The 20,045-nt window shown below is 40.4% G+C and overlaps 1 protein-coding gene across 1 annotated transcript in view; it reads right to left on the bottom strand.

Moving 5' to 3' along the window:
• The window catches only part of LRCH2 (leucine rich repeats and calponin homology domain containing 2), a 2,522,829-nt gene that overhangs the window by 1,011,513 nt on the left and 1,491,271 nt on the right, over window positions 1-20,045 (bottom strand). Inside the window, exon 13 of the mRNA XM_044057297.1 lies at window positions 16,871-16,978. Coding sequence (XP_043913232.1) covers window positions 16,871-16,978 — 108 coding nt within the window. The remainder of the gene's footprint in view (window positions 1-16,870; window positions 16,979-20,045) is intronic.

Here is a 20,045-nt window from a genome sequence, read left to right as displayed (position 1 = left end):
TTTTAAAACTTTGCTCATATACTGTCGATTATATGAGTGTCGAAGTTTTGAAACTTCAAATATATAATATAGACCAAATTTAGCATATTTAGCATAGTGTATGAGCTCTGACTCGTTGATATGCAGAAGTGAGTAAAGACTTCATTGTGGCACCAATTTTAAAAATTAATTAAACAGAGAAGGTTCTGCAATAAAAATTTAACATTTAATATATCAGGAGTTTGAGAAATATAAACATCCGAAAGGGAATTATAGATAAACCACTGCTAAAGCATGCATTCCCAGTTTTTCGTTACTACATTCTAGTTGGAAGAGTGCAATAGCAAACAATATATGCACTGTGAGCCCAGGATACCACGTGAGAGCACATAAGCCTCCCTCTAAAGGTATTGGAAACTGCTATTCTCAGAATATGACAAACTAATGGCCCACTGCCTTCCTGCAATTATACTAAGAATTAAAGAGCTCTTAAGTGATGTGATGCATATATTGCCCTTATCATCGTGCACTAACTTGTATCAGAGACACTAAAACTTAGACATCAAACGATTGCCGAGACATTTCTGCCCTCAGCAAGCAAAATACGCTAGGAAAGGAGAGAACATTAAAGTGGCATAACATAAACTGCTTAACCACTACCTGCACGTAAGCATCAAGAAGGAAACAGCACAACATTGCAAACAGACATATTCTGTTCAGTGAATATTGACACTGCATTTACATATGCAGAAAATGCTAAGTACATCAATAAGAGTTCAACAAAATAAATTCTGACAGGGATGTCAGCAAAAAATAGGATGATTAAGACATTAAATAATGTAGGATTACAGTAGTGTGGGTAGTAGATCAATTGCATGTTAGGGTTCCAAAAAGAACTTCACACAGCTGTGTGAAATTAAACATTGCATACAAAACCAAAACATGCTCTGCAAATGCACATATAACAATGTACGATTCAGAGACATCAAAAACAATGCACAGTACAACACTAGCAATCAAACAGAAACAGAAAGTGTTATTATTTCAACCAGTGTTCAAGGAAATTTGCAATCTCACTGGAGTAGGGGAGAGGAGCTAGAGACAAGTAGGAAATTGACAGTTACTTAGTGCGCAAGTTAAGTAAGGAAAGTAGACAGCAAGCGAGTCTTGGGGGAAGGTGTACAGAAAGAAAAGGAAAGGGGCGGAATGCTGGATGGGCAAATCTGGAGGTTGGGGTAAGCTACACCACAGACACACAGAGCACAAAAACAATCAGACATAAGCTTCTTCTCAAATTGTAGGTAAGACTTAGCAGTCACTAAACAAAACCATAGCTGCTAAAGTGAGATTAGCAGTTACCCTTGAACAAAAAGCTATGTATAAGTGCAAAGAATGTATCTAATGATACTGTTTGTTGTATATAATACAAACAAGCAGTTCTCTTTCCATCATCCACTAACTAACAGGGTTTGCAAGAGGGGTGTAAAGGAAAGAAAGCTATAGCTGGAAAGATGTTTAAGTAGATTATTAAAGCAGATAATGGGATGTACTCTATGTCCTTTAAAATGAGTGTCTAGCAGTGGCATTCAGAATACTTGCCAAATGTGCTTTATAAGGGGTAGGAAAGTTGCTTGATACTCCAGGTTGGTGGCTCCTAACAGAAGATAGGAGAAAGAAAAATCAACTGTACACAAGGATTACCAAGCAATACTTTATGTCGTAACCAGGGGGACGTATGAGCAGAAATGTGCCCATGCCAACCAAACTTGATACTACAACCACCACTTCAACATACAACAAAGACAAGGCAATTGCAAGGACAGCAAGTGATAGGGACTTCAGCAGCAAATGCTGGTGGCCCCACTGAAGGGAAAACAGAATCAGCAAGCATTGGAGAACTCTTGAAACACTCTCTAGGCACAGAATAAAGAACACTTGGTAGAGATAGTGAAGTTCACCCTGCAATAACCAAAGCAGCATTTTGTACAAACCTCAGACTTTCATTTATGTGTTTAATGACATCATACAGATGCAAACACCAGCACTGTCATGTTATATTAAATATATGGGCCAAATGAACAAGAGGGCCTGATGACTAGCAGGCAGAAGAGGCAAAGAAGAAAAAAAAAATGATATATGGGTATACCTGATTTTAATGATAACACCCATTATCAACTGTAAAAACAAGCAAATATAGTTGAAAACATGGAAGTAGATACTAAAACACTGAAAAACAGCCTTGGCACATGCAATTTCAAACTTTAAAACAAAAGTAAAATGGGGGGGCTGAGCCCTTCACAACCCCTGCTAAAGTATATTTATGAACTTCAACATCACAAAATCTCCAGGGAAAGAGCATATTTTCCTTACCTGGGACTGTTTATCTTGCACACCTGTTGATACACACACATTTTATATATATATACATATATATATATATATATATATATATATATATATATATATACACACACACACACATATATACACATATGTTCGTGTGTGTGTGTGTGTGTGTGTACACACATATATATATATATATATATATATATATATATATACACATACACACACACAAACATTTATGTATACTTATACAAATATAGAAAATAACAAAAGAAAAAGCCACGAAGTTCAGGAATCCCCATAATGTTTATTACAAACTTAAATTAAGCGCTTTCGACTTCTTCAGAACAGCATATACATTCAAGTAAAATTGGATGACCAAGATGGTTTAATTAACTAATTAGCTAAAACCCATTATTTTAAAGAAGCAAAACCTTGCAATTTGGATATGTAAAAAAAACTTCCAACCCTGGCTTTGGAAAAGATAGGTAACTGGTAGTGCTTGGTGAAGGTGTGTACAGAACTCCAGGTTGCAGCTTCCAGAATGTCCCTGGTAGGGACTCCCCTGAGAAATGCTGTAGAGGTAGACGTAGCACTAGTGCAATGTGTTCTGACACCCTGAGGGGTTGGTTTTCCATGGTGCTTGTAGCAGAAATGGATGCAGTGTACTATCCATTTGGAAATGGTTTGTTTTGAAATGGCCTTACCTTCTGCCCCTTTATTCTGAGGGTTAGGGAAGAAGGTTGGTAAGTGGATGGATTGGTTTAGAGCCACATTGGACACCACCTTAGGCATAAAGGATGGGTTAGTCCTGAGGGAAACCCTGTCCGCATGGAAAATAATGAAGGGTTCCACAGCCATTAGTGCCTGTAACTCAGACACTCATCTAGCTGAGGTTATGGCTAAAAGCATGGCTGTTTTCCAAGAGAGGAATTTTAACTCTGCTGAAGCAGCAGGTTCAAAAGGGTGAAGCGTGAGCTTTTCCAGTACAAAGTTAAGGTCTCAGGCAGGGGTGGGTGCCCTCCCTGGGGGCCTTAAGTTGTTAGCCCCTCACAGGAACTGTTTGATAAGAGGGTGAGAAAATAAAGGTGGCTCAGTATTATAATGAGCCGAGATGGCAGAGGCATGAATCTTTTTTTTTTTTTTTTTAAATATTTTTATTCATTTCCAAAAACAAGAAAACATGAATGCAGGTTATTTATGACAATGAAGTATTTACAAAGTATTTAAAAAGGTAGGCTAAAACCTCTAAACAGATATCAAACATTAAAACCAAAATAAAGTATTTACAAGGGTGTCTATTGTTGACATATAATTGACTTTCTATACAATTGTTTCCTGATTATAATCTGCTGCAGTCTTTATTCTCCAGTATTTCAGTTACTTTTTGCCATGCTACGTATAATGATGTAGTTCTTTCAGTTCTTCCTTTAATAGTGTTCATTTCCAACTGCGATACTGCTGACACCATATTCATGAATTGCTTAAAAGTTGGAGAAGCTTTGGATTTCCAGTTTGATGCAATGTTCTTCCTTGCAATAGCTAGAAGAGTCCATAAGATTACATATTTTGTTCTTGGCACACAGTCGGGTACAGGTGCATTAAACAAAATAATAGATTTGGAAATCTGGAATTTATCATTGAATACCATTTGCAGAAAATAATTTATTTTATCCCAATATGGTTTAATCAAATTACATTCATAGAACATATGTTGCCAGTCTGCTTTTATTGATCAATCATCTCCAGCAGCCAAAATTTTTTTTAAACATAAGTTCCATTTTATGAGGGGTTACATAAGATCTGTGTATGAATTGCCATGTAAAAAGTCTCCAATGTAATGAAAGTGATGTCTGCTTTGGAGAGAGAAGAATTAGTTTTTTATCTCTGTCGTTTGGCACATGTCCATTAACTGATCTATAATAATTCCATATTTTGTCATTATTATGCATTTTTATTTTTTTGTTTGTTTTATAAATAGATGATAAGTATCCCTTTCCAGTAATGGGTTGATTCGTTAGTAATATTATATGTTCTATAAGGTTAGGAACATTTTGTCTTATTGATGGTTGCATTGTTTCTTGTTTGCTTAATATATACTGTCTTAATTCTTGTACATGTAACCACGAACTATCTTCCATATTTAATTTCTGTTTAATCTGGTCTATTGTCAGAGGTTTTCCAGAGTTTAGCAATTGATGCCAATATATTAATCCCTTTTCTTTAAGCATGTTGACTACTTCCATATTAAATGTTATTATATTACCTTGTGTGTACGCTACTGGATATAAAAGAAATGACCATGCTTTAATATCAGGATTGCTATTAATAAGATTTTGGAAAATTTTTAATGTATAAGTAATGTATTTGGAACTTACATTTTTTATTCTTATGTATCATCATATATTCCTTCATCAGCCATAGAAAATTGTTTGGTATGAATTCTGTATACTTATTTTCTACTACAAATCCTGATTTTAACCAGATTCTCTCATAAACTAGCTTCCATTTTGATGTATATTTTGTATTTAGCCATAATGATATTGTTTTAATAATGGATGAATGCAAATATATTTCTATGTCTGGTAAACCTATGCCACCTATATCCCAATCATCTAGATGATACTTCATAGCTATCCTTGTTTTTTTTGGATACCATAGGAATCTTACCATTAAATCATTTAATTATTTTAGGTGCGATTTAGCTGGTGGCAAAGAACAAGCTTGTATGATAAAGAATTTTTGGAAATATGATCATTTTAATTATATAAAGCCTTTCTTCCATTGAAAAGAAGAATTTATTCCATCTTTGTATTAGATTTTTAATATTATTTAAGGTCTCTTTATAATTTGTTTCAATTGTAGTACCTAGGTTGTTAGTTATTATAATTCCCAAGTATTTAATTATATTATCAGTAAAGATATATTTATGGTATTTTTTATTTAGATCTTTTTTATTAGTATTTATAAGCAATACATTTGTTTTGTTCTCGTTAAATTTAAGACTTGAAAAGTTTTGAAAGTTTTGAATTGAGTCCCATAATGCTTTTAAACTGCTATTATTATTTTTTAAGGTAATTAAAATATCATCAGCAAGAAGTTGAATTTTAAGCTCTAGGCTGTTGTCTAGTTATATTCCTTCAATATTTTTATCCATACGTATATTATTTGCTAAGGGTTCAATGACTAGCGCAAACAATAACGGAGAAAGAGGGCAGCCTTGTTTTGTGCCCTTAGTTATTTTAATAGATTTAGACAGACAAGATCCCAGTTTTATATAAACCAATGATTTTTCATATAATGATTTTATTAACAAAATGAAGTTGTTTGAGAAGCCATATTCTTCTAAAACTAACCACAGATAATCCCAGTTCACTGAATCAAATGTGCTATTTATGTCTAAGCTAATAACATTCATTTTGTTTTTTGTGACATTTATTTAATCAATTAAGGAAAGAATTCTTTTAATGTTGTCATAAGTGTTCCTATCTTTTATAAAATCTGTTTGATCCTCCTCTATCAAAAGTGGTAGTAATTGTTTTATTCGAGCAGCATGTATTGCCATAAAAAATGTATAATCTATATAGAGGCATGAATCTTAATGGAGGAGAAGGATAGGCCTCTGTGGAGTAACTCTGCTAGGTAATCCAGGATTAGAGGTACGGAGGGCACTGCTGTGTCCTTTCCTTTAGACCGAGTCCAAGAACAATATCTTTTCCATTTTTCAGCATAGGATTTCCTAGTACTAGGCCTTCTGGCTTCAAGAATGATATCCAGCACCTGTTTGCTGAGGGTTGCTGGTGTGGTAATCATGGGATAAGCCAGGCTGCAAGGTTTAGGGTTTGCAATTGTGGATGCAAAATCTGTCCCTCCTGCTGAGATAGCAGGGCAGGAGTCTGGTGTAGGTGCCAGGGTGGCACCACTGTCAGGCTGTGCAGGAGTGGGTACCAGTGCTGACGTGGCCAGTCCAGAGCAATCAGAATTGCCCTTGGCCTGTCTTGTTTTATCTTGAGTAGTATTCTTGAGAGAAGGGGCAGAGGGGGAAAGCCATAGATTGAGAGGTTTTCCCATTGAAAGGATAGGGCATCCACCTTCAAGGCCCTGTTGTGAGGGTTCCTGGTGCAGTATTTGCTTTACTAGTGGTTTTCGGGGAAGGCAATGAGATCCACCTCTGGTGTCCCCGACCTCTGGATCAGAAGGTTGAAGGTGTTGGGCTCCAATTTCTACTCGTGTGGGTCTAGGAGATTTCTGCTTAAGTCGTCTGCCAGTGAATTTTGTTTGTCTGGCAGGAACTGAGCTTGTAGATTGCTCAAGGCTGCGTTCCACAGGGCTGTGGCTAACCTGCAGAGTGGGTAAGAATGGGTTCCCCCTTGCTTGTTTATGTACCACATAACTGTGGTGTTGTCTGTTTTTATCAACAGTTGTTCTGGAAGGATTCGGTGTTTGGAAGCCGTCAGAGCATTCTGTACAGCTAGCATCTCTTTTTGACTGATGTGCAGGAGAATCTGCCTTGGGCTCCAGTGGCCCTGAATGTATTTGCTTGCCATGTGAGCCCCCCATCCATAGTCTGATGTGTCTGTTGTCAGGGTTTGGGCGGCGTGGGGTTGAACGAAATGCAGTCCCTTGTTGTGGTGGCATGCTTCTGCCCACCAAAGAACTCTGTCCTTAGACAAGGTATGATAGGAATGACTGTTTCCAGGTCCTGAGAATGCTGGCACCAAAGACTTTTTAAGTACCACTGAAGTTTCTTCATATGCAGTCTTGCATATAGAATTAGTAGAATACATGAGGCCATGAACCCTAGTGCTTGCAGTATTTTTCTTGCAGATAGCTGGGTTCTGGTGGCTATTTGGTTGAAATAGTCTGTCAGATAGAGCTGTTTTTCTGAAGTGAGAAATGCCATATGGGAAGTTGTCTCCAAGCTTGCTCCCAGGAATACAATCTTTTGACTGGATACTAGTTGTGATTTTTTTTTCGTTGATGGTGTACCCCAATGAAGTGAGAAGGCTTTTTACAAATGCCAGGTGCTGAAGAAGCAATTCCTGACTGTCCACCTGAATCAGGCAGTCATCCAGGTATGGGTAAATTTGGATATTTCTCTGCCTGCAGTATGCAATGACTGGAGCCAGGCATTTTGTGAATACTCGGGGTGTAGTAGATAAGCCAAAAGTAAGTGCAGAGAACTGATAGTGCAAAGATGCTGCCCTGAAATGTAAATATTTCCTGCATGACTCCCTTATGGGGATGTGCTTCTTTTAAGTCTAGAGTGACTAACCAGGCATCCTTGGCTAGCATAGGGAGAAACTCTTGCAGGGTAAGCATCTTGAATTTTGGGACCACCAAAAAGGTGTTGAGAATTGAAAGATCCAGGATCGGGTGCCAAGAGCCCTCTTTTCTGGGCACCAGGAAAAGTCTGGAGTAGAAATTCTACCCCCTTTGTTCTACTGGAATGGGTTGAACAGCTCTGATATTGAGCAGGGAAAGTACTTGCTTTAGAGCCTCTGTCCACTGGTGTGGAGGAAGGTCTGAAAACCCTCTTGGGGTTGGCAGTGAATGTAAGTAGAATTTGTACCCTGGGAATCAATGGTGAGGACCCACCGGTCCTGAGCAATGGACATCCAGTTTTTTGCATGAAGGGCACGTTTTCCTCCTAGGGGCACAAGCAGTTGGGCAGGGCTGGAAAGTAGAACTGAGAAGTCATAGTGAACTTTTTCCATAGGGGGTTGCTTACCACTCCCTGTTTTTGGAGTGGGGGCACTCCATTGCTTAGATCTCTGCATACCCTGGGACTGTAGTCTGGGTGGCCTGTTTCCTCTGGGTCTTGTCTGGGAAGGCCTGAAAGGGGCTGGAAAGGACCAGTGTTTTGAAGGGCAATGCCTAATGAATCTAGGTGGTTGCACTTGTAAGAATTCTTTAACAGTTTGCATAGATTTAGCTTTTTCTTCAATCTTTTTAAGAACTTCTGCTTTGGTGCCAAACAAACAGTCATTACTTAAAGGAGAGTCTAGTAATTTGGATTTGACATGATCTGGCAAGATTTGCTACTTCAGCCAAGCAGGTCTTCTCAGAACAGAACCAGTGACTGCAGCCCTGCAAGATGCTTCTAAGGCATCAAAACCACACTGCAAAGTACACTTGCTAACTTTGTTTGCAGAATGCATTAGCTCTTGTAAATCTTTATTTTCTGCTCAATCCGGAAATACCATTTTTTGTTTATTTAGTTCCATAATATGCTGTTGGTACTTCAGCATGTAAAACTGGCAATTTAATGCCCTGATAACAAGAGTTGAGAAATATAACTTCTTACCCCATCTGTCTAAAGCTCTGGTATCACTGTCCAAAGGGGTAGGATTTTTGGCTGTAGTGGCCTTAATACATTCAGGTCCCTGGGAAATGATCTCTGGATCAGCAGTAGGATTCTTGAAAAGAAACTTGTGGGAATCGGGTACTCTGTAGTACCTGTCAGGTTTCCTAGGGGCTGGACGTAATGCGTCTGGAGTAAGACTGGATTCCATAAAAATATCAACTACAACATCCAGGACAGGGGGTATATCTAGAGGCCTGTGCTGAGGCAACTCTAAAAATTCTCTGAGTCTCTTTTTGGACTGAGGGTAATCTTGGCATTCCCAGTGGAAATGCTCTCAAAGTAAACAAGGTTTCACCGAAAGAAAAATCCTCCGGAGGGGAGGCAGAGGGAATGGATTCCTCTGCATCTGAATCCTCATAAGCTGATAAGGGCATGTCCTGATAATCAGAAGGGTCAGAGTCATCAGACTCCTGGTCTGTAGAATCAGAAGTAACTTCAATTCTTTGTCTCTTAGCAGGGGAAGGCTGGCTTCCCCTAATTAGCGTAATAAAGTCTTTAGCCATTTTAAGCATTTGTTTTTGTGGCATGGGAGCTTGAGCAAGCACTTTGGTTGTCTTGTTTTCTAGGCATAGTGCGTACTCTGGGCCTAAGAAACTCGGTAGTTTTAGCTAAAAACGAAGTCATTGGTTTGATTCGAACATCGGTAGGATGGAATACAACCACAGAAGCCAGTGCCTGCACAGCAGCTCTGGACCCATCCAGGGTAGAGACATCTGCTGGTTCCACAGTCGAAGAAGCATCTCGCGGCATACTGGACTCCAAATGGGTCTCAGCAGAGGCCTGCGAATCCATAGAAGCAGGCATCAGGGGCTGTAAAAGCACCCAAGTACCGGCAGATGGGTGACTAGCTTAACGGAAGTGTCATCGGCAGTTTTGGACCTATGAGGTGCATCTCTGTCTTTATCGTCACGTTTTTTCAGAAGATCAGCAGTCGGATGGCTTATCAAAGCCATTTCAGAAAACAGAAAATGAGTGCGAAAGAATTTAGCAACAAAAATAGCCCGATGATGAATGGTTCGGGAGTTAAACAAGGCACAAAACCGACAGTGAGGGACATCTTGGTCTGAGCCTAAATAGGTGATGCAGTAAGAATGAAAATCTCTGTGAGGTATTTGCTTTCCACAGGCAAGACAATTGTTAACTTTTTCTGACATCGGTTAGAGCACGAAAAAAAGGATCCCCAATGGGGTACTTAGCTTTAGAAGACTTCAGGATTATCAACTCGAAAATGAAAATTTCAGGTAGCGGCCAACCAGCACTTGCGAACTGCTTCAAGCTTCTCCTCAGCAAGAAAGACTGATGTAATAGCGTCAACTGCCTGTTTTATACCCCTGATGACCTGACGTCATGGAAGAAGCGACAGCATCCGACGCAGAAATACTAAGACTGGTATTCGGGCCGACTGAGGGCTACATGCAGGCAGATAACCCAAGTTTGATGACTGCAACAGTGAAACATGAAGAACATCCTAACATGCAGAGAGACACGACAGAGGTCTCTACGCATGTTACAGATATAGGTAAAAAAAAGTAGTTATGTACTTACCATAATGTTCCATGTGTGCTGTCCATCTTGGCCTTTATTCTCACTGGTGGGTCGGATCCAATCCACTGGATCCATCTCAGCCTTTTACAAGAGCTCGAGGCCTTCAGCAAAGCTCATGGGCATTCTACCTTACCCGTAATATAGTTCCCCTAAGTCCCTCAGATCTTGTTTGCCCAGGATAACTAATGTTAGAAGTAAAGCTATTCATAACTTAACAGAAAAGTTGTTTCTGAGGCTGCAGAGTCCTGTAACATCCAATTAGTGCTACTCGGTCCCTCAGGAGTATAGGCAGGGCGTATGGTGGGTGAGTTGTGAGAATAAAGGCAGATACGGACAACACATAAGGAACGCTTCCTTCCAGTTCTGGGCCAGTGACTTTACCTTCTGATGCACCCTCTCCACAGGACTTCAGAGACCCCAGGCCTCAGGATGTCCAGCAAGGGACCCCCCATTCTGAAATTCTCCAGACTATCCCACTGATAAAGTCCATTAGAAGAGGACTTGCAAGAGGAAGCATCTTGATTCCCCAGAAGAGTCAGTCACATCTGATACTGACCTCGATAATGCAGAAGGGCCCCCATGGTAACCTCCTGAAGATGTCTCTTTTGGAGACATCCTGGAAATGTTAAAGCAAAAAGGTGACTGGCAGTCCACATCCCTTTCAGCTGAGGAGTCGATATACCTGAAGACTTTCGGGTCTTGCCCTTCCATCTCTTGGGTGACCCCTCCTTCCATTGAGCTTACTGATTTAATCTCTCGAAAGGTTTGGGAGTCCCCAGACTCCATAGAATCAAATTCAAGGAGGCCAAATAAATATATTACTTCCCCCAAGGACAAGTCTTTCTTCACTATAAGTGTAGCAGTTGATGTCATGGTCGTGGCAGCAGCCAATAAAAAGGAACTATCTGAGACCAGTTCCTCTATCCATCCACCGAATAAAAACTAGGACCATTGATAGGTATGGGAAGCATGTTTTTTCATCAGCAACCATTGCCTTATGGTCACTGAACTACTGGATTCATTTTACTAAAGTGACTAAAATAAATTAAGCAAATTTGAAAGGATCAGAGACATAGCAAATGAAGAAACTAAAGTCATATTATTTCTGGAATGTAATACTTTGAACTTATCATGCTTGTGAATGCTGCTGCTCGTGTATTGGGTTTCTACATAACCATCATACTTTGAAATCTTTTACTAGATTTGACTGGAAAACCAGTCCCACAACATCTGAGAGTTACTGCACTTAGTACAGCAAATTTGCTGAATAATGCAACATAATACAACCTGGTTAGATCCGACCACAAACTAATCACCTTGGAATCCACATCCCTACCACCCACCCCACAAAGGTAACCACCATGAAAAACTTCTCCAAAGCTAATTCTGGGCTCCTAAAAACAGAGGTGGCTAACTTCACGGCACCCATGCAAAATGGAGAATAGTTGCATGACTGCCGAATCATACACCAATGCACTGTACGAACACGTACACAAATGCATGGATCTTGCCATACCCAATAAAACCAAGACGCTCTCCTCCAAAAAAGGAAGCCAATCTGGTGGTCCCCTGCCATAAACAAACTCTGCAAAAGAAGGAGGAAACTGATGTGGAATAAGGTGAAGTCCCAAGACTGGAAAAACTCCCTTATCAGCCTCAACAAACAGGCCTTCTACAGTTATGTAAACAATCTCCAAGGCAATACCCAGATTTGCTCTGAGCTACTGTACATAATGGTACCTCCTATACCGAGCCAACAGATATTGCCAATATACTGGCACACCGATTCAGTGCCAACTTTACCCCTCTCTCTCCCTCACCAAAGGACCAATCACAAGACCAGTAGATTGCCAGGCACCCAGTATTACTGCTGCACAGGTTAAAACAGCACTGTCCAAGGCCAAGAATACAGCTTCTATGGGACCTGACAATATCCCTGGCTGTGTTCTACATGAACTGCAGAGTGAACTGGCACCTCACCTGTGTGCCCTGTTCAATCACAGCCTCACCTCAGGCTTTGTCCCTACTGAATGGTGCACTGCTACAGTCATCCCTCTCCACAAAGGAGGAGCGACTACAGACTCTGGGAACTACCGCCCCATTAGGCTGAGTCTGATATGCAAAGCTATGGAATGCATCCTCATGGACCTAATAAACAAGGATATAGGGAATCTCCAAACTCTGGATCCTGCTCAGTTTGGTTTTGTGAAGGGTAGATTATGCCTGGTCAACCTGGACCATGGCAAGGTGGTTCATACAGCCTACCTTCAGCTGGCCAAAGCCTTTGATACCATTCCCCACTCAGGAATCATAGAAAAACTCACTAAGCTAGGCATCAACTCCTTTATCACTAGGTGGGTTGCAAACTGGCTCACAGATAGAACCCACAGTGTGAAAGTAGCTGACTCCAAGTCAGACTGCTGACCAGTCATGAGTGGAATCCCACAGGGTTCGGTCCTGGGTCCTCTCCTGTTTGGTATCTACTTCTCTGAAGTCCAATCCAACATGAACAGACTCTGGCTGACAAAGTTCATGGTCAATTGAAAGTTGGGAGCTATTATTAACTCCCCAAGTGATGTTGACATCCTACAGAAAGGCCTCATTGAGACCAACAACTGGTGTCAGAACCATGACATTAAGCTAAATGCCAAAAAATATATAGTCATCCCCTTTGGGAAAACCTGGTTCCCATGAATTACCACATTGATGGTAGTCCACTGAACACAGTTATGAGAGATCTGGGAAGACAGGTTGACAGCAACCTCTCTTTTGATCACCACACTGCCACTGTGGTCAGAAAGTCCTTCTATGTGGCACATCTCATTACTAAGGGTTTTGCATACAGGAAGAAAGTGGTCATTGTCTCCCTCTACTCTTCACTCATTAGGCCAGTCATTGAGAACAATGCCCCATTTGGTATGTACCTCACTAGACACCTACAACAACTGGAGAGGCCGCAAAGGTACCTCACAAAGAGGATCCTAGGCCTTAAACACTTGTCCTATATGGACAGACTCAAAAAACTCCAACTATTCTCTGTCTCATATCGCCTACTTAGAGGTGATCTCTGCTTGACTTACAAAGCCATGTCTGACCCAGCTCTATTAGAAATGCTACATCTAAAGAAATCCCAATCCCTCTGCAACACATGCTCCAGAGGCCTCAACCTTATTATCACAATCAACAGAACAAGCTGGAGGGACGGGTTCATAACCCAGGGACTGCCCTTGCTATGGAACAGACTTCCCATACATGTCAAACTGAGCACCTCACTTGCCCTCTTCAAGAGAAATCTTGATGAGTGGACTGGAAATAGAAAATACACCCCGGGGATCACTCCAGTGACTCTACTCGACAAAGGCACTGAAAACTAAGGTCAGGTGGCACGATGCCAGGGCAATCATATGGGCTAGGCTTATAAAGGCTCCAGGGCCATTAGCCTAGTACACACCTATGAACCTATAAAAATAGAAGGTTTTATAACACTAACAATTATTGATCTTGGTAACTGTGCTAGTCTTCCCAACCCTTATTACCAGGACAAGTACAAACTGCTAATCACCTGGCTGACTGTAGTGGCAGGTTGCAGCACCTTCTTGGTAATCACCTTGTTCCTACCATCCCCTACTAACTTGACTAATCCACCCTTAGTGAGCACCTGTAACCAGGTTCAAAAGGCAGCAGGTTGCAGCATCTGATTCCAGCCAGTAACACAGAGTTTAGTTTTGCTAACTACTGCTCCCTGCTATGTATTTCTTAACTGCAGTGGACTACTATCCTACTGTACAGTATTGGTGCTGTGGCTGACTGTTTACTGCCCTGCTACCTTGTAACTTTGCTGTGACAGTATAGCCCTGTTATGATAAAAGTTACACTGGAAGCATAAGCACCATTTTGGTTGATGAAAAGATAGATGGCATGTTTTGGCATTGTGAGTGGGTGAATGTGCATGTCTGCACAAGTTAATGGATATTAAGTGACAAGGCAGTGTTTACTTAGAGGAGTGGCACTTAGAATTGACCATAACCTAGGGGATAGGGCATAAGACTCCTTGTAGAGATAATTTGATATTACACTAAGAAATACGAGCCTCAAAATTTAAAATCGTAAAATGTGATGTAACCATGATTGAAGTCAGGAGATTGAAGTAACTGTCATTTGAGATTATTACATGATGTTACAGACTAAGATATGAATTGCAAAATTCAAAGTCATAAAATATAAGGGTAAGCAAGATTCAGAGAGAGTGACAGAAAAGAATGAAGCACTTTGGAGTAGGTGAGAGGAAGACAATGTTGTGGTTTTCAGTATTATGCTGTTTTAGGGCAACAGGTTGTGCATTTGCTCCTTCTATGCTGACAGAAGGTTTGTAAGATGGCCAGCTGGAAGCATCAACTTTAAGTCATAATATAATACTTTGAATTTAATATGCATCAAGAAAAGGGATCTAGAAAAGTGATTTATGGGAAAGAATCTAGATTCGGTATAAGGTGCTAATTTGTGGATGCGTTAAGATGAGTGGAAACTGGGAACTTAATTGCGACTAGGATGATTATGACACTTTTAGTTGTTTTTAAATAAGATGGGTCTATCTTACTTATAATATTTGATTACAGAAAAAACACTTCATGTCAGGATATCTGCATTGCTTAGAAGTGGTCCTACTCGAACCCTCTCCAGTCTTCCCATTGGACTCCTTGTATGGGACTGACTCAAAGGCCTTGCTGAAGTCCAGGTCATTACGTCTACTGGTATGTGCCTATCACATTCTCCTGTAGCTCAATCATAAACCTTAATCAGGTTTGACTGGCATTTCCTCCTGACCATAAACCCATACTGATTGCTGTCCTGGAATGTACCGCTCTTAAAAATGCCGACAGCCTTCCCTGTGAATTCTCTCCATGACTTCACTACCACCGTTTATCTGCAGTTCCCCAGATGTTTCTGGCTTCCCCTCCCATTAGTATACACACTTGCTCTCTTCCAGTCCTCCGATATTCCTGTACCAGCCAAAGACCTTTAGAATATCTGTGTCAGGGGGCCTGCATACACACTCACCAGATTTATGATGAGACTGGAATGTAGCTCATCTGTTGTATTTACTTTATCCTCCCCATAAGGGAAGCTAGCTCCCTCTCCACCCCAGTGTCTGTCCACTGTTCTCCTCATTTTGCCATGAAAACTGAAGCAAAATATTCATTCAGTACTTCTGTTTTTTCCCAAATCTTCTGCTGTTTCCTTTCCACTTCTACTCATCCTGTACCTTCTCACTTCTGTTACGTAGCTTAAAAAAAAAAAAAATGCTTCTCTTCTTGATCTCTTCTGCACAACCACTTTTGCAGCCTTTTTGTCTCCTTATACCAGCTAACCCCCCCATGGCCTCTTCTCCAGCTCTTGTAGGCAATAGGCCTTCTTTTGCTTTAACTGCTAGCCACATATTTTCTTTTTGCCTCTTCCTCACACTCTTGTCTATACACCACAGTACTCCATCCCTGACCCATTCCAACAGCTTGTTTACTCCCTTGATTTGAGCTCAGTTTACTAGCATATCCTTTACCATCTCTACCAATGTAATAACTCACACACCACTGTCTTTGTTGACCTGTACTTCCCTCCATATTCTAAACTGCATAATGGCATTAAACTGCTGTTGAATGGTGTGCCTTAATCTCGATATCTACGACTCCCTCTGTACTGGTCAGAATCACATCCAAAATGCTATCCTTTTTAAGGGAAGGCAGGAATAAAGTGAGTTATTTAGTATTGCTATAAGGAAAGAAAATATGCAATATATAATGTGCCATGGAAAAATATTAATATGTTTGTTTTCTTTTCTATTAGTGTATACATGCCTGTTTTAAGTGATATTTTTATAAAAGATGTTTAAAAAAAATCTATCCTTTCTGGTACATGCCTTTAACAGTTGGTTGAATTCTTAACAGTCCAAGACTTCAATCAAATGCTGCTTCCTCTCTATCCTAGAGCTTAGAATCTATTGAACTTCTCCTATGAGATTTAGTTCCTCCTTGAATATTACCGCTTCCCTCCCACCTCACTGCTTTATTGTTTACTCCCATCTTTCACCCTCTACTCTTGCTGTGTGCAGGGTATGATATACTGCATCAATTCACCCCCTCTCCTTCCTTCTTCTAACATTATCTTTTGACCCTGAATGCATCACTGCCCCATTCCTGATTTGGTGTTCTTTCTCTCTCTCTCTGACATCACATATATAGCTGCAGTTGTTTGCAGTAATAAAGTACATTAACTTAATAAAATACTCTTATTTGTATTCTATGACTTCTTTTGAAGCATTTGAATGATGTGCTGCAGAAATAGCTAGGCTCTGGTGCTATATGTATTACAGAGGCAGAACATCACTCTGCACACCAAATGTGTGTGCAAAATTAGCATTCAGTGTATAGCATTAATAACATTATCCAGACAACAGTCTGCTATACATTAGCTCATTAAAAAACAATAAAAACAAGTTGGATAAACATTTTCAGAATGAGTAAAGTTAGTCAATAAAACCAGTCATAATTGTTTAAAACAGAGGCATTCTCAGTCAAAGTATTCACTTCTTGTATGTGTAAGGAATTAAACCACCCCAATCCCCAGAATTAAAAATACCTATTCTGCTTTTCTTGCTGAAGCAGCTGAGCAGCAATTTTCCTCAAGTCAGTCACACCCTTCAGCTCATCTTCCTCTTCCTCCGCAAGTTGTTTCTTTTGTTGGAAACTGAAAATAGACACATGAAGATCATTTCTCAATGTGGCAAACAAATGTTTAGCATCAACACTCATTCAGTATCTCCACAAGCCTACAATCACAACTGCAGGTGACATATATTACTAATCAGTGAAGCCTTATTTGAATTTACAGCTAAGGTTTATATGTTGCTCGTCCTATGTTATGATTCAAGACAAACATGAGGGGTAGTTTGTTTATATGCTTTATTACGTAGAAACACATCAGGATGGATAGCAGCAACATAAAATATAAACAAACTGACTGACAGACCATTACATACATGCATGCTTACAGCTCTCTACAAAATGGCAGTCCGTCTCGCACGTGCTCAGTATTTATACACATGTGCAAGTCCATGGAAAGCTTCTTAAAGGTATACATACAGACTGATCTACAGTTAATGTTAACTTTTGTAAGTTGTGAAAGTCAAGAAATATAAGTTATGACCTCACCATAATACTAGATCCATGTTGTCTTCTTTCATCTATCTCAACCTGTGGGTTATCGGATTCAGGGCCAGCAATTCAGACGGACTCCAAAGCTCAAGCTTCTATCCCATAAAGCACTGCTGCTCTACATCTCCTCAGATCAGATTTGCCTCTCCCATACTGGTCCCCATAACTATGTAAAACTAAAACAATTTTCAGAGACCTGATGAGGTCTAACAAATGAAGACTTCAGGAAGGTACACAAGGTCTTCTAGAAGCAGTAAACCAATAAATGCCAATTTGGACAGGGGAAAAATAAAGGGAATGTTGGGATGGACATAAGAAGCTAAAATGGATCTTGTGTTATGTTAAGCACATAACTACTGTATAAGATGTCATCTCTTCCATCAGCCTCAATTTGTGAGAAAGTGTCCCCAGCCAAGCTGATGTGGCTGGTACTATGCATGAACAGTCTAGAGGATGGCGAAGTCAAAAGCTGCCCTCGACTGCAACAGTATATCAAGCTGGTAATGTCAAACAAAGATGAGAGCATTGGATCAAGCAGCTGCTGAACCAGTATCATCCAGCGATGTATAACTAAAGAAAGCTGCGGTGGTAGATACTGCCCTTTCAGAGTGAGCCTTGGGTTTGGATGGTAAGGGCAGCCCACTGACGTTCTACATGAGAGCTACAGTCAAGTAAGCTATCTAGACAAGCCAACCTTGGGCAATTCCTGTCAGTTTGGTTTGGATAATGCAACAAAAAGTTGGTCAGACCTCCTGATGTCCCTTGTTCAATGCAAATAAAACCTTAACTGTTGGTGCAAATCCTGACAGTAAAGAATGCAACTCCTCTTTTTAAGCAAATTTCAGAAAAATTTCTGGCAAATGAATAGACTGGTTTAAGTTAGACTCAGAAGCCACCTTAGGTAAGAAGTTTGGATTAGTCTGTAAATATACTCTATTTTTATGAAAAATTAGAAAAGGAGGTTTACATGACAAAGCCTGAAGTTCAGCCCCTCATTTGGCAGAAACAACAAGGAACAGGGTCTTCCTTCCACGACTAATTCTAATTCCACTGTGTTTACAACAGGCTCAAAGAGAGCTCTAGTTAACACCTGCAAGTAAAACTATCAGATGCCAAGGAAGAGGCAGATCTCTCAACAGTGGTGTTAGTAGAAAGGTCTCTTTCAAGAATGCTTTAGATAACTTCAGGGAAGCTATAGGATAATGATCTTGACCAATATGAAATTTAAAAATGGCCACAAGTTGAACTTTTAACAGTAATGCAGCCTGCTCCTCACTGAAGCAGACTTACTAAAAAATCCAAGATTGTGTCTAAGGGAGCTGAAAAGGGATAGTACAGTTGTGTACACTTACCATAAATGTAGATGTTTGAGTGTATTCACTGTTGCAGTCATTACATTTGGGTTATCTGCTTGCAGTAGCCCTCAGTCGGCCTGATTAAAGTCTTGGGTCCAGCGTCGGTTGCTGTCCCTTCTTCCATGACGTCAAATCATCAGGGATATAAAACATGCAGCCGACGCCATTACATCAGTTTTTCTTGCCCCAGATGTCAGGTGCCCCCCAATGGGAAGCAATTAAATCTATAAATACAAGGATATACCTCCAACAGAAAAGCAAATACACCAAAAAGCTTTTAGAGCATAGTAAGTGAGAGTAGAGGTATAGCCAAAGGAAGAAAAGGGGGCTGGGGGGAGGGTAACCAGGACTGCAACAGTAAATACACTCGAACATCTACATTTATGTTAAGTGTACACAACTGTACTATGTTCTTCGTGTTTCAGTGTTGCAGTCATTACATTTGGGTAGATTCCCAAAGCTAAGGTTGGGAAGAGGAATTTAAATAAAATTAGGACAAGCTATAAGGCCCTGCAAGACTGCAGTGGCAAAACCAGCCCTGGATTTAGACAAAATTGGCAAATGATAATGCTTGGTGAAAGTATGTACAGAACTCCAGGTAGCAGCTTCTAAGATGTCCCTAGCAGGGATGCCCCTGAGAAAGGCTGTAGAGGTAGATGCAGCCCTAGTTGAATGGGGTCTGATGCCCTGTGGGAGAGGTTTTCCATGGTGCTTATAGCAGAAATGAATGCATTGGCCTATCCATTTTGAAATGGTTTGCTTTGAAATAGCTTTCCCCTCTGTCCCTGCAGCAAATGCCACCAGTAGTTGTTCAGATTTCCTTTGAGGTTTAGTCCTGTCCAAGTAGAATCTAAGCTGTCTGTGCACATCTAAAGAGTGCAGTATCCATTCCCCTTTGTTCTGTGGGTTAGGAAAAAAGGTAGGCAAATGAATGGACTGATTAAGAGCCACACTGGATACCCACCTTGGGCATGAAGGAGGGATTGGTTCTGAGGGACACCCTGTCTGCATGAAAGATGATGAAAGGTTCCACTGCCATAAGGACCTGTAATTCAGATACCCTTCTTGCAGAAGTGATTGCCAAAAGGAAAGCTGTTTTCCAGGAAAGAAATTTTAAATCTGCAGTAGCAGCTGGCTCGAAAGGAGGAAGAGTGAGTTTCTCCAAGACAAAGTTAAGATCCCAGGCTGGAGTAGCTCTCCTGGGTGGCCTTAGATTTTTGGCCCCTCTGAGGAACTGCTTGAGCA

Source organism: Protopterus annectens, chromosome 15.part0 (genome assembly GCF_019279795.1).
Source record: "Protopterus annectens isolate FY-2018-M chromosome 15.part0, PAN1.0, whole genome shotgun sequence".
Lineage (NCBI taxonomy): Eukaryota > Metazoa > Chordata > Ceratodontiformes > Protopteridae > Protopterus > Protopterus annectens.
The sequence above is the reverse complement of the archived record's forward strand: the minus strand, read 5'-3'. Positions and strand labels throughout refer to the sequence as shown.